At 40.6% G+C, this 12383-nt stretch overlaps 1 protein-coding gene across 1 annotated transcript in view; it reads right to left on the reverse strand.

The window, feature by feature from the left end:
* apoba (apolipoprotein Ba) overlaps positions 1–3984 on the reverse strand; it is a gene marked incomplete at both ends in the record, with an annotated part of 25418 nt that extends 21434 nt beyond the window's left edge. The window contains 4 exon segments of the mRNA XM_079174732.1: positions 1941–2074; positions 2184–2290; positions 2925–2966; positions 3927–3984. Coding sequence (XP_079030858.1) covers positions 1941–2074; positions 2184–2290; positions 2925–2966; positions 3927–3984 — 341 coding nt within the window.
* Positions 3985–12383: the final 8399 nt, after the last annotated feature.

Here is a 12383-nt window from a genome sequence, read left to right on the forward strand (position 1 = left end):
TTTGTCCTAATTTGTACAAATCTGTGACGTGCAAAGGAGTGAGGTATTCAGATCACTTTCTACATTCTGAATGTAGCCTTACTCTGACTTTTCACTGCATGGAATTACACAATTGGTTACTAGAGTACAGGTGTTACAGCTGAGGCTAGATTGGCGAGGGAGAACATGGAAAGATCAGAGTGGGAGATAAGGTCTGTGGGTACATCCCGAGTCTCTTAATTGTATCCCCTTTTCCCTCACTTGCGTCTTTTCCGACACAAGGAAACCATGCGAGGAGAGAGGAAACGAGGAAATGTGTTTGAAGAGAAATGAGACGTCCTTTCCTCAGTAGTGCTACGTGAAGCAACGTCTGACGGTGGATCGGCTGTCAGTCGGTTTTAACAGCTGGAGAGACTTTTGAGAAGTTTGTGTCTGTTCACATGATCAGTGTACTTAATAATAGGAACTAATAATACTAATAACTAATAAAGACAGTTATCATCACTGTCAGAGTAGAGGTGTGTTCTCTCTGTAGCCTGTTACCTCTTTAACAAACTGCATTGAGTATTTATTCACAGTCTGTGGTATTTATACTGTGTTCTGTGGTATTTATACTGTGTTCTGTGTCCTGTTTATAAGCGCAGGACCGATTTCTACCGGCAGAATGCGTTTGTCATATTTATTAATTATTTGTCTCTGTTTTTTAATTATTCATTTTTTTTTTAAATTCTAATTGTCACATAATTATTAAATAACCCAGAATATGATTATGGTTTCTCTTGAACACTGGAATTCATTTATTAGGCTCCATGTTTCGGGGGAAATTGAAATGACATAACTTATCAAACCGACATATTTTTATCAGCCTCACATGACTGAATGGAAATGATGATAAATGATGTAAAAAGTGTTTTGTCTCTCCAGCTCTCTCGGACTTTAATTGTATCCATAATAAAAGTTATTGAGGGAAATATCAGATCATGAAAAGACAAATTTTTCTAATAGCACAATGCATGCTGGGTAGATTTTTGTCTGACTTAACCCCGACTTGCTCTGACATCATGAACACGTGGGCAACGATGACCTCACGAAAGTGAGGCGGCCACAGATTTTAGAGCCAGGCGCCATAGTTGCTCTCCACCGACTGCATGACCCAAAGCATGATGGGAAACGCCAGGAACAGCTAACAGCATTGTGCGGCAGAAATTAAACTTGTATGGAGTTTAAAGTTTTGACTTTCTATTCCTTTGACATTTTGCTTTGTCAAGGCCCAACATGGACAAAGACATTCAATCATTTTTCATATTAACTTACAAAAGATTCACCTTATTGTATAGAGGTGACATGGATGAAATGTTTTTACCAACACCTTAGTAAGTTGCACACGCCCTTTCATTAAGACTAATAAGATATTTGATAAAACTGGCATTGAGACAGTGTTACATTTATAATGTCCTGATATTTTCAGTAAACTTCTTAAGAAACATTATTCATGAGAGCTCAAATATTAGGAAATGAGGCGCTATCAGGCATTTTGAAGTGATTTTCCATGTACAGTAATATATATTGAAACTTCTTCAGGTCATAATAAGGAACATTTTGAGCAGAAATCCGTTGCACTTCTAAACAAAACTTTTAGAAACTTTCTTTTCTTTAATCACATTTGGACTTCTCTGATGAAGTCACACACTCAACAAGACTTATGTGAATATAATATGTGAAGTGATTGCTGCAATGAGAGTCTTTCATCCTTTTTGGCTGCTCCAAGCACCGATACCACAACAGCACAAATTGACACATCAAAGACATGGTGGCCATTCTCTAAAGTGTGTGCGTGCTTTCGCAAAGCGCGTGTGTAACTTACTTAAGCACGCATTATAAAAACAAATGGTCCATGTCACCTCCCATACTCTGTACTATTGCATGTGTAACAGATCCCATGAAGAATGTTTTGCACTAACTTTTCCATGGCGGCCTGGAAGGCCTCAGAGCCGGGACTCGGCTGGCCCTGGGGATCCATGACAGACACCTCCCTGAGAGCACAGTCTCTGGTGTGCATGATGAATCTGCACGTCTGGGGGATTTCAATCACTACCTAAAGATATGTGGCAGCAGACACAGGGTTAATGGAGAGCCAAAAGGGGGCTCAAATAAAAACATGTTGTTATCAAGGGACAGAGAGGGACGCATGAACAGGCATGTACCTGACAGGAGACTTGCGGGCCGTTCTTCAGGTTCCCCTCCACTCCATTTCTGCTCTCTGCGGTGTACTGGTACACATATTTCTTAAAGGTCTTGAATCTGGATGCCACTGCAATAAGATAATGGTATCACAATAATGGAAAATTGAGTCTAAGATCTAAGTGCTGATCAAATAATGTCAAGCCATCACTGCCTTTAACGATAAGGTCATCCCACCTATAGGATCATTCTGTTCACAATCAAGGTTCCACATCACCACATGCTAACAGACCTTTGGACCCAGTAGCAGCCACATGATGTTTCCAACAGTGAACAACTGCTACTGCAGTAAATCATATACAGCACAGGAGCAAGAGTCCATGAGGTCATGCTTCTATCTCCAGAAATCAGGTCATTTGTTTATTAGTTTAGCACAGCCATCGATCTGCTAGTCAATGTGTCTGTTTGAGACAACATAGCACTTACCCCCCTTCATCGACCCTATGGACGTACACACAATCCATGTGCACACACTGTCAAGCCCCCCAGAGGAACTGACAAAGTCCAGTGTTAAAGTTACATAAATTCGAGGCCTTACCAACCTTTTATATAGTACGTAAGCTTTTTTCATCGTTCTCATTTTTCCATTTGATCAAAATACTACAGGATAGTTATTACAACCTCTGCAGAAAAGAATGTTGAAAGTTTTGTTGATTGAGTAATGGACACTGAATGTGATAACTGATGTGTAGATAGAAACTTACACAGACACGTTGAGGTCAGTTCAGTACCATCATTGCCTTCCTCTGGAAAACAAAAAAGAGTGAAGGGTCATACAAATGAATTATCAGCATTAGTTAAAGACATTATTCATTCTAATGATAAATAAATATTCAGGGGATGAAGTGAACAAAATGGTTAATTGCCTTCTAAAGACAATGGCAAGAGTATACTTTTGGTGTCACGTCCCTTTAAATAATCAACAGTGGCAAGGAAATCAGGTTATTACAAACTTTAGCAAGAAGAATTAATTTATCTATTTTGCAACTTACAACGAATGACTGTGACTGGTTGGTAATATACACAGTATACAGTGTAAACGATATACAGGAGAATTGGGTGGGATTATCTACGCTCCTTGTTACCTTCTTTTCTATATATTTTATTCTTTTATTGCTATTGTTTGTTACTGTAAGCTATTCAATAAAAACATTTAGTTTGAAACAATATCTGTACATTGTCACACACTGTCTGCTTTTTTAACCAAGGACTTAATCTATGTATGTAAGGGTAATAGTATCGAAATGTAAGTTCAAAGATTAAGTAAAAAATATTCGTAACGCACTCAATGCCTTGACTTGTCAGGAAAATCACAAGCGTTACACTATTAATGGTTCTTTTCCATTTACTTGGCACAGTTAACCTGGAGCTACCACACCTATATAGGCCTGTTACACTGAAGACATCTCAACATGAAGAGCACAGGTGTAGATAGTAAACAATGGCTGAATTCCACTTTTAGTGTCAGGGTCCTGGTTTTGTTCATGTTGGTTCACTGTGCTGGTTTACTTGAATAGAACAGAGCCATCATTAGTAACGCCTGTGCAATGATGACAGGTCACAATGTCTGCTGAGGAAAAGGACTTTACACTTAAAACTACATAATAGTTGGTTCCAAATGCCAAATTATGCCCAAAATGCTATCATGTTTTGCACAAATTGTATCGCGACGCAGTTATTTTGAATCAAAATGGATTCCTACTTACGAGCCAACGTGCAGCTGCTCAGCAGCAGTAACAGACACAGCTTGCTGTAACCCATCATGGGCTAAAGAAAAGGGGTTCTTCTGTGTTTTTCAGCCCTCTCAGTCTTGACTAATACCGCAACCCTCGACTCAGATCTTTTATAGGGTCCCTCTTCCCTGTCCCTCCTCAAACCTGGTGATTACCAGAGGTATACAGACACAGGCACAGCAAAGCCTGGGTGGTCGTTTCAAAGTGCAACCTCTGACTAGCACAGAAGGTTAATGTTAGGTAAATAGCAATAGCAATTTCTATGTGTCTTTAGACAACAGACACCGGATTGCACAATGACATGCAGTTGTAATCAATCAGCCAGACTGTGCTGCTTTAACAATCAACTTGTCAAAAACTCATTGAATTCTTTGACTGCTTTGGTTCACTATAAGTATATTTAGTTTATTTGATTAATGATTGATATGATTCATTTGTTTCAATGTCTCTTTTAAAAGAGCAGAGATGAAATAGAGGGTGCTGTAATACTAACGTCCCTGTACGTGTGTTAACCGATGGACAGTAGGAGGGAGTGCAGCGTTGTGGGTTCGCCTTGCGACCACGTGCTCCTGCTACGTCTTTCCATAGCTCTAGACACCGTTCACGTCTGCCTGCCTCTTCCTTTTTTCCTGTTTTCTCAGGTTAATGACATGTAAAGTGCACAAAACACCACATAAATAACTTGGGGACTATTGTTTACCCAGTAAATTTGGAGAACATTTACTTGTTTCATGCAGTAGTTCAATTGTTACTTCAGTTTTGTGTTAAGTCAATGTTTCTACAGGTCTTCTAGAGTCTTCTATTCACAGGTTATGGCATTTGTGTGGATGTAAAATATGAACAGGTAATCCAAAGAGTGAGTATGTGTGTGTATATACTGTATATATGTAAAGTTACTTGAAAAAGCATGTATACATGTGTGTTCTTTCACATGATGCAGATCTGAGTGTATCTCCTGTCAAAACATGTTTTGGGAGCTTAAAGTGAGAAATGTGAGCCTTCAGGCAGTACAGTGATGGAAACTACAAGTGGTTCATGAAAGGAAATGAAAGTTTAATTTCTGCAGTAAAGGAAGATACTTGAAGAAAATCATCTATCTTGTGTGTTCTTTCACATTATCTAGATTTGAGACCTGTTTTGCGAGCTTAAAGGGGGAAATGGTAAATGGACTGTACTTGTATCGCTCTTTTCTAGTCTTTCCGACCACTTAAAGCGCTTTCACACTACATGTCATCATTCACCCATTCAAACCCATTCATACGCTGATGGCAGGGGCTGCCATGTACCTGCCCATCAGGACTAACATTCACACACGTTCATGAAAAGTTCACGAAAGTGGAAAATATGCTGTTTTGATGGAAAATCTTGTAAACTATGTTTTCTTTCACAAAATCCACTTTTGGCCTCTTTTGGGAGCTTGGGAGCTTAAGAGCTGAAAATGCACCTTTAAGGAGTGAAGTGGTGGAAGCAGCAATTCAGCAGTAATTCACGAGACAAATTTCTTGGCTATTAAACAATTACCGTAGCGAGTAAGTGGGCGAGCAGGGAGAGAGAGAGAGAGAGAGAGCGAGAGAGAGAGAGAGATAGAGAGAGAGAGAGAGAGAGAGAGAGAGAGAGAGAGCTGTGGGTGAGCTGAGAGGAGAAAGCTGTTGATCAGACTGGAGGATCATTTATTAGTAAAGTCTGTGACGTCTTCTCGGTGCTTCTACGGAGAGCCGATTGAAAGACTTTGCAACGTGAATACTTGTTTTAGTTTTATGTTGTCTCAGGGTTAGGGTTAGGGTTTAGGGTCTCAGAGTGAGAAACCATCAGAGGAGAAGATGAGCCAGGATGACCTCTGACCTGAGAGCTCCATCAGCATCTGACACAACTTCATTCTACAAAAAAACCCTTTACCGAATCAGGGGTCTCATTTATAAAACAGTGCGTAGGATCCACATTAAATGTTTGCGTACGCTCAAAAGGAGGAAATGCACGTACGGCAAAAGATATTCTGATTCATAAAACCTTGTGTACACCTGCCATTTCAATCCCAAATCAACCTGTAAATGTGCGTCAATGGTCGTTTACGGTGAATCAAGGTAAATACAGAGAGGAAGACCAAGAAAATGATTTTTCTTTACACAGAAATCGAAGTGCTTGGGTATAAAGTGATCCCTGAACACTTGTTCCTTGCTAATTCTTTTATTTACACAGTCCTAACAGTGCCAGGCCAGAGTATCTATCAGGCAACATAACACATGAGTCTCACCGCAGTATTTATGTTTAAAGCAATCAGACTGATTGCGATCAAAATGATCAAACCAATCAGTGGTATCCACCATCCTGGATATTTAAGAAAAAGGAAGTTTGACAGGTGAATACAATATATTTATTTACTTATGTTTTTTTATGGCATTGTCATTAGGACTGATGATGAAGATATGGAGTGATGGTATGAGAGCTGTCACTGGCTTCATTCCCACACATTGCTCATGTACACACTCCTGATGTGCCGGTGTTGAAGATGAAGGGGAGGTGACTGGACAAGGTGTGACAGTCACCACGGTGACTCCAGTGAGCTCTGATAGCTGTATCTGCCACTATGGAATAAACCATGTATGAATAAATAAAGTTGTGTTCACTGCAGCGATTTTACTCACAAACACTTTATGAAAACTCATATCATAACACACACAGATAACACTGCTGGTTTGACTGTTTATCATAAAGAGAATATATAAGTGCAAGGTAATTCATCAATGCAAAACAACATTGTGCAGTGAATACAGTCTGTAGTACGCTTAATATATGACGTTACTGTGTAATATTACTAGTCAAGAGCTGTTAAAATTGACAGGAAAACAATAAACATACATTATAACAAGAATTATTTTCAAAACCATGAAAGGTGATATACAAGAGGAGAAACAGCGACACCGGGTGGCCAAAGTAAACAGGTGCATGGAGTGGAGTGACTAAACAGAGACAGCAAGGATTAAACATTAACCAAAGGAAAACACAAACCTGCGTAAAACAATATACAACACACGGATTGACTTCGTGTCTCTCTCACTCTGCACATCTGCTCCTGAACATGCAGAAAAACAGACTTTACACAAGGAAATAGGCTCGTTCCAGATGAACTGCCTCTCGTCTGGAAAGTAGAGGAGAGCAGGCGGCAGCAGCAGGGGGCGGGGACAAGAAACTGCTGTCAAGTCGGACAGTTTTCATCTGCCTTCAAAGAAGAAACAGGAAGTCACAGAAACAGTGACTTCCTGTTAGATCCGATCTGTAGGCTTCTTGTAGTTTACAGTCCTCGTTCAGATTTATGTTTGTAAATAGATATGTATGTGGAAATATGCGTGTATCTGTATAGTATGTTATCCGTTGCTCTTTTTATGTCTGCCTGTGAAACACTTTGATATGTGTTGTATAAATAAGATGTATTATTATTATTATTAATCACACAATTGAGGAATATTTAGGAAACAAATGAATATTGAGGATACTGGACATTTTTTTTACATGTACTTCATTACTAGGAATACTCCAGCCAAATTAAACTTTAAAAGAAAAAGGCAATTGAAAAACCTAATTCGAAAATGTAAAATAATGATTTGAAAATGTAAATTGTCATTGAAAAAAGAGAAATAAGAATGCAAACGCACAGATGGAAAAGCTAAACAGAAAGCCGATATTGTTAAGATGAAATTGAAAATAGCAATGGAAATAAGAAAAGGAAACAATTATGAAACTCTAAACAGGAAGTGGAAAAGTTTAAATGAAGATACATAAATGAATGAATGAAAAGCTAAAATAGAAAAAGAAACTATAGTATTAATATATTTTACCATCGAAAATTTCATCTTCCCTATTTCCCATTTGTCAATTTAAGATGTATATAAATGAGGAGGCGTGGCCTTAAGGCCAGAGGGAGGGTTTAAAACAGCTGGGCCGAAGAGGCACCTTATGACACAGGGATAACAATCATAACAATAGTTCGTCTTTTGACAAATTTCAAGATGTGAAAAGTTAGCAAGCAAGCTCTAGCTTGAAACAGCAAACAGAAAGCCTGGCAGAGGCCTCACACCCAAGTAAACAAAAAAAAACACTCATTCTATATACAGTTTTATTTGGTAACAGTTTCCAACATAATTTATTTAAAAGTGCATGATAGTTGCAAAACATACAACAGTCTAGTGCAAAATGTACAACATGTTTTCAGGTCAGAGCATCACTCCAGAACCAGTGGATGAGCTTGCAGTGTGAAAGCCAATAGCCTCCGGTAAGAACCGTGTGCAGTCTCTGCTGTACAAAGCATACATGGGTCATTTTAGGATCCAAATATTGACCAAGAAACATCCTCACAATGTCACAACAATTATACTGAGACATTAACATGTTGCTTTAGGACCTTTGTCTGACAGTGATGTGATTGCTGGAGCACCATCCTTCGTTTCCCATCGACCACATCCTCTTTTTGCAAAGACTGTTGATGGAATGTCTGCTGTAATGTCGCCAAACTTGGACAAAGATCCTGTGGGGCTTCTTTCTGAACTGGTCTCTGGCGCCCCTTGCGTCGCTTAAGCCAGTGCAGCTGTGGCGGACCCGGCTATACATAGCAGAACGACAGCGCTACCTGCAGGTGTTACAGGTGTTAATTGTTGTTGTCATCAATTAATATAATTCATATTTTTACCAATATACACATGGTGCTTACAATTATTGTAAGTTACTAATTGATAAGAATACAAACTCATTGTTACAGGTGTTAATACTACGGCCAGGTTGGCAATTTTGCCTACTCCTCTGGTGCATAACTCTTGCCTCTCAGCTGGGAATCAGTTGGGAGGTTTTGGAGAAGTCCATCCACGCTACTGCTCTACATGGCTGTCTCCTCTGCAGGGTTACACATTAATCTACTCTTCAAATGATAATGTCAGGTTAAATCACAACTCAATCTAAATCCACACATGGGATTATGTCTTCTTAGGGATCCAGAGTAGAGTGCATCTGGAAGAGTTTTTAACAAAGCCTGAGATACCTCTCATCCTAAAAGCTGACGCTTTTCCCTGTCGGTTCCTAAGACCAAGGCTATAGAGAAGTACATTAATGACTCCGTGGCTGCAGGAATCATTACATTACAATCATTTTGCAGACGCTTTTATCCAAAGCGACTTACAATAAGTGTATTCAACATAGGTATTCAAGAGAACTACTAGTCGCCAGAAGTCATCTCCTTGATTACACAAGCATCTAAGAGCATAAACCAGAGCAGACGTACAGTGCAGAAACAAACTAATACAAATACAATAAGTCTGCCTGCGCCGAAAGATGGGCAGCGACTCTGCTGTCCTGACATCAGTGGGGAGTTCATTCCACCATTGTGGGGCCAGGCCAGAAAAAAGCCGTGACTGGGTCGATCGGCCGCAAAGACCTCTGAGCGACGAGGCAACCAATCGCCCCGAGGCAGCAGAGCAAAGTGGTCGGGCGGGGGTGTAGGGCTTGACCATGGCCTGGAGATAGGAAGGAGCTGTTCCTTTCACTGCCCTGTAGGCTAGCACCAGAGTCTTAAACTGGATGCGAGCTCTTACAGGGAGCCATTGTGGAGAACGGAGAAGGGAATCATCAGGCCATCACCTTCTCCAGCTGGAACAGGGTAAGGGATACAAATCCCTGCGCCCTTGCATTGACTACAGAGGACTCAGTAACATCATTGACAAAAACATGTACTCTCTCCTACTAATTTTCTCCACTTTTGAGCTGCTACAAGGTGCTACCAATTTTTTTCAAACTTGACCTTCACAACGCTTACAATTTGGAGAGAATCAGAGAGGGGAATGAGTGGAGGACGGAAATTATAAGTATTGAATTATACCATTTGGTCTCACCAATGCCCCTGCCGTCTTCGAGGGATTGGTCAATGATGTGCTCTGGTATCTGCTGTCTGTGCTTTTGTGTATGTGGATGAAATTCTAATATTTCCAAGTTTGACTAGGAACATGTGGTACATGTATGCCAAGTCCTCCAGAGGCTCTTAAAGAACTTTATCTTTCTAAAAGCTGAAAAGTGTGAATTCCACACTCCTTCCTGGGTTTTGTCATCAATGCTGGTAAAATCCAGATGGACCCAACCAAGACCAAAGGGGTCACTGACTGACCTCCTCCTTTAACATGCAACGGACTTCAACACTTTCTGGGCTTTTGGGCCATCATCTCCCAGCATGCACCCTTACGGTGGTCCTCTGCAGCAGAAGGGGCTTCTGGTGAGTTAAAATCATGTTTCACCACCATATTCCCAGATCCCACTCGGTAATTTATCTTTGAGGTGGTTGCCTCGGACATTGGTGTGGGGGTGGTCCTTTCTCAGCGGTCGTTTGAGAATTAGGTGGTTCATCTATGTGCCGTCTCCCCCCGGAAGCTATCACCAACAGAAATAAATTATGACATTGCAAACTGGGAGCCGCTGCCGGTGAAACTTGCACTTGAGGAGTGAAGACACTGGCTGGAGGGAGTAGAGTAGCCATATGTGATCTGGACAGATCACAAACATCTAGAGAACATCCGTTTGGCCATGGGGCTGAACTATCGTCAAGCTAGGTGGGCTCTCTTTTTAACCTTTTTGAATTCTCACTCTCTTAGAGACCAGGTTCCACCAGTACAAGCCGGAGAATTTTCCATCATATCCTGAAGGAATCCTCTGTCCTGCATGTGTCATCAGTGCAATAACCTGAGAGGTGGAGGACAAGTTGAAGCGTTCCCAATGCTGAACACCCAGCTCACAGTGCTTGTCCAGAGGACCGTTGGTTTGTCTCCACCAGTCTCTATCCTTAGTGGGGCAACTCTTTCTTACTGGCTTGCCATCCTGGGGTGAGACGCACTCTAGTACTGCTAGGCCAATGCTTCTGGTGGTCATCCATAGAGGACATAGAAGGGATCATTGCTGTTTGGCAGGTCTCCTCTCAAGATAAGAGCACTCACCAAGCTCGCTCTGGCTTTCTTCATCCCTGCCAGTTCCTGGTCGTTACACATTTCTTGTGATTTCGCCACTGGCCTACCTTCGTCTGACAGTAATGATGAGATCTCTGACCAGGGGCCACGATTCAAGTCACACATTGGTCAGAGTTTTGCAGGCTGGTGGGAAACACTGTCAATTTGTCATCTGGGTTCAACCCCCAGTCCAACAGGCTGAGCTTATGAATCAAGAGATGGAGACAGCCCTGCACTGTCTTGTTTTGGGCAACCCCTCCTCAAAGCAATTGTGGTAGAGCAGGTTGTCTTTAAATCAAAGGATGGGCGGTTCGATTCCCGGCTCCACTAGTCCATGTCAATGTGTCCTTGGGCAAGACACTAAACCCCAAGTTGCTCGCGAAGGTTGTGCCTGTAGCGTATGAATGGGTATGAATGATTAGTTAGTCCTGGTAGGCAGGTGGCACCTTGCGTGGTAGCCCCTGCCATCAGTGTATGATGTTAGGTGAATGACATGTAGTGTTACAGTGCTATAAAAATATGAAATTGCTACACAACTCCATTTACCCTTAACCATGTCGACCGAATACACCCACAACACCCTTCCCAGTTCAGCCACCAGTGTCTAACCTTTGCAATGCTCTTGTGGCTACCAGCTACCACTGAGACCAGCAGCCAGGAGGACTGGAGGCATTACTATAGATGTCTGTGTTCTTCATTCTTTATAAACTTCATTTAGTTTATTGGCATTTTACATTTGTTTCCAGCAAGATATTAATTACTTTATATAGTGACTTACTGTTGTAAACATTACTGTTGCTGCTCTAGAACAAAATATTGAGTTATATCTTAATTATAAATAAATTACAATCCTCTTCTGAATTTATTTTATTTTATTTATATATATATATATATATATATATATATATATATATATATATATATATATATATATGTGTTTTAAAAAACAATGATTTAGTCATGAAGAAGAAGAGAGTGTTGAAGGTCACTGTAGTTCTCAGACATGCAGTTGTATATTTTGTGGTAATCTGCAACCTCACCACTAGATGCCACAAAATCGTACACACTGCTCCTTTAACCAAACTTTTCCAAGATACAACACAATCTTTGTCGGGAAATGTTCTAAATGTTGTTGTCATCAATTAATATAATTAATATTTGTACCAATATACACATGTTTCTTACAATTACTGTAAGTTACTAATTGTTAAGAATACAAACTCATTGTTACAGCAGAAGGATCTTATGCTGGATCATTAGGATGTCTTACTCCTGTCCTGTGCCTGACTAAACTATATTCTGTAGTAGTAGTAGTAGTAATAGTAGTAGTAGTAGTAGTAGTAGTAGTAGTAGTTAGTATACCCTCCCTCCGTTGCGTCATCCGGGGCGGAGGTGGGTTGCTCCTTTAAAGCCAATACTACAAGCTGGACTGCAAGCGGAGGAACCAATGACTCGGTGT

This window comes from Pholis gunnellus, assembly GCF_910591455.1.
Source record: "Pholis gunnellus genome assembly, chromosome: 15".
NCBI classification, from domain to species: domain Eukaryota; kingdom Metazoa; phylum Chordata; class Actinopteri; order Perciformes; family Pholidae; genus Pholis; species Pholis gunnellus.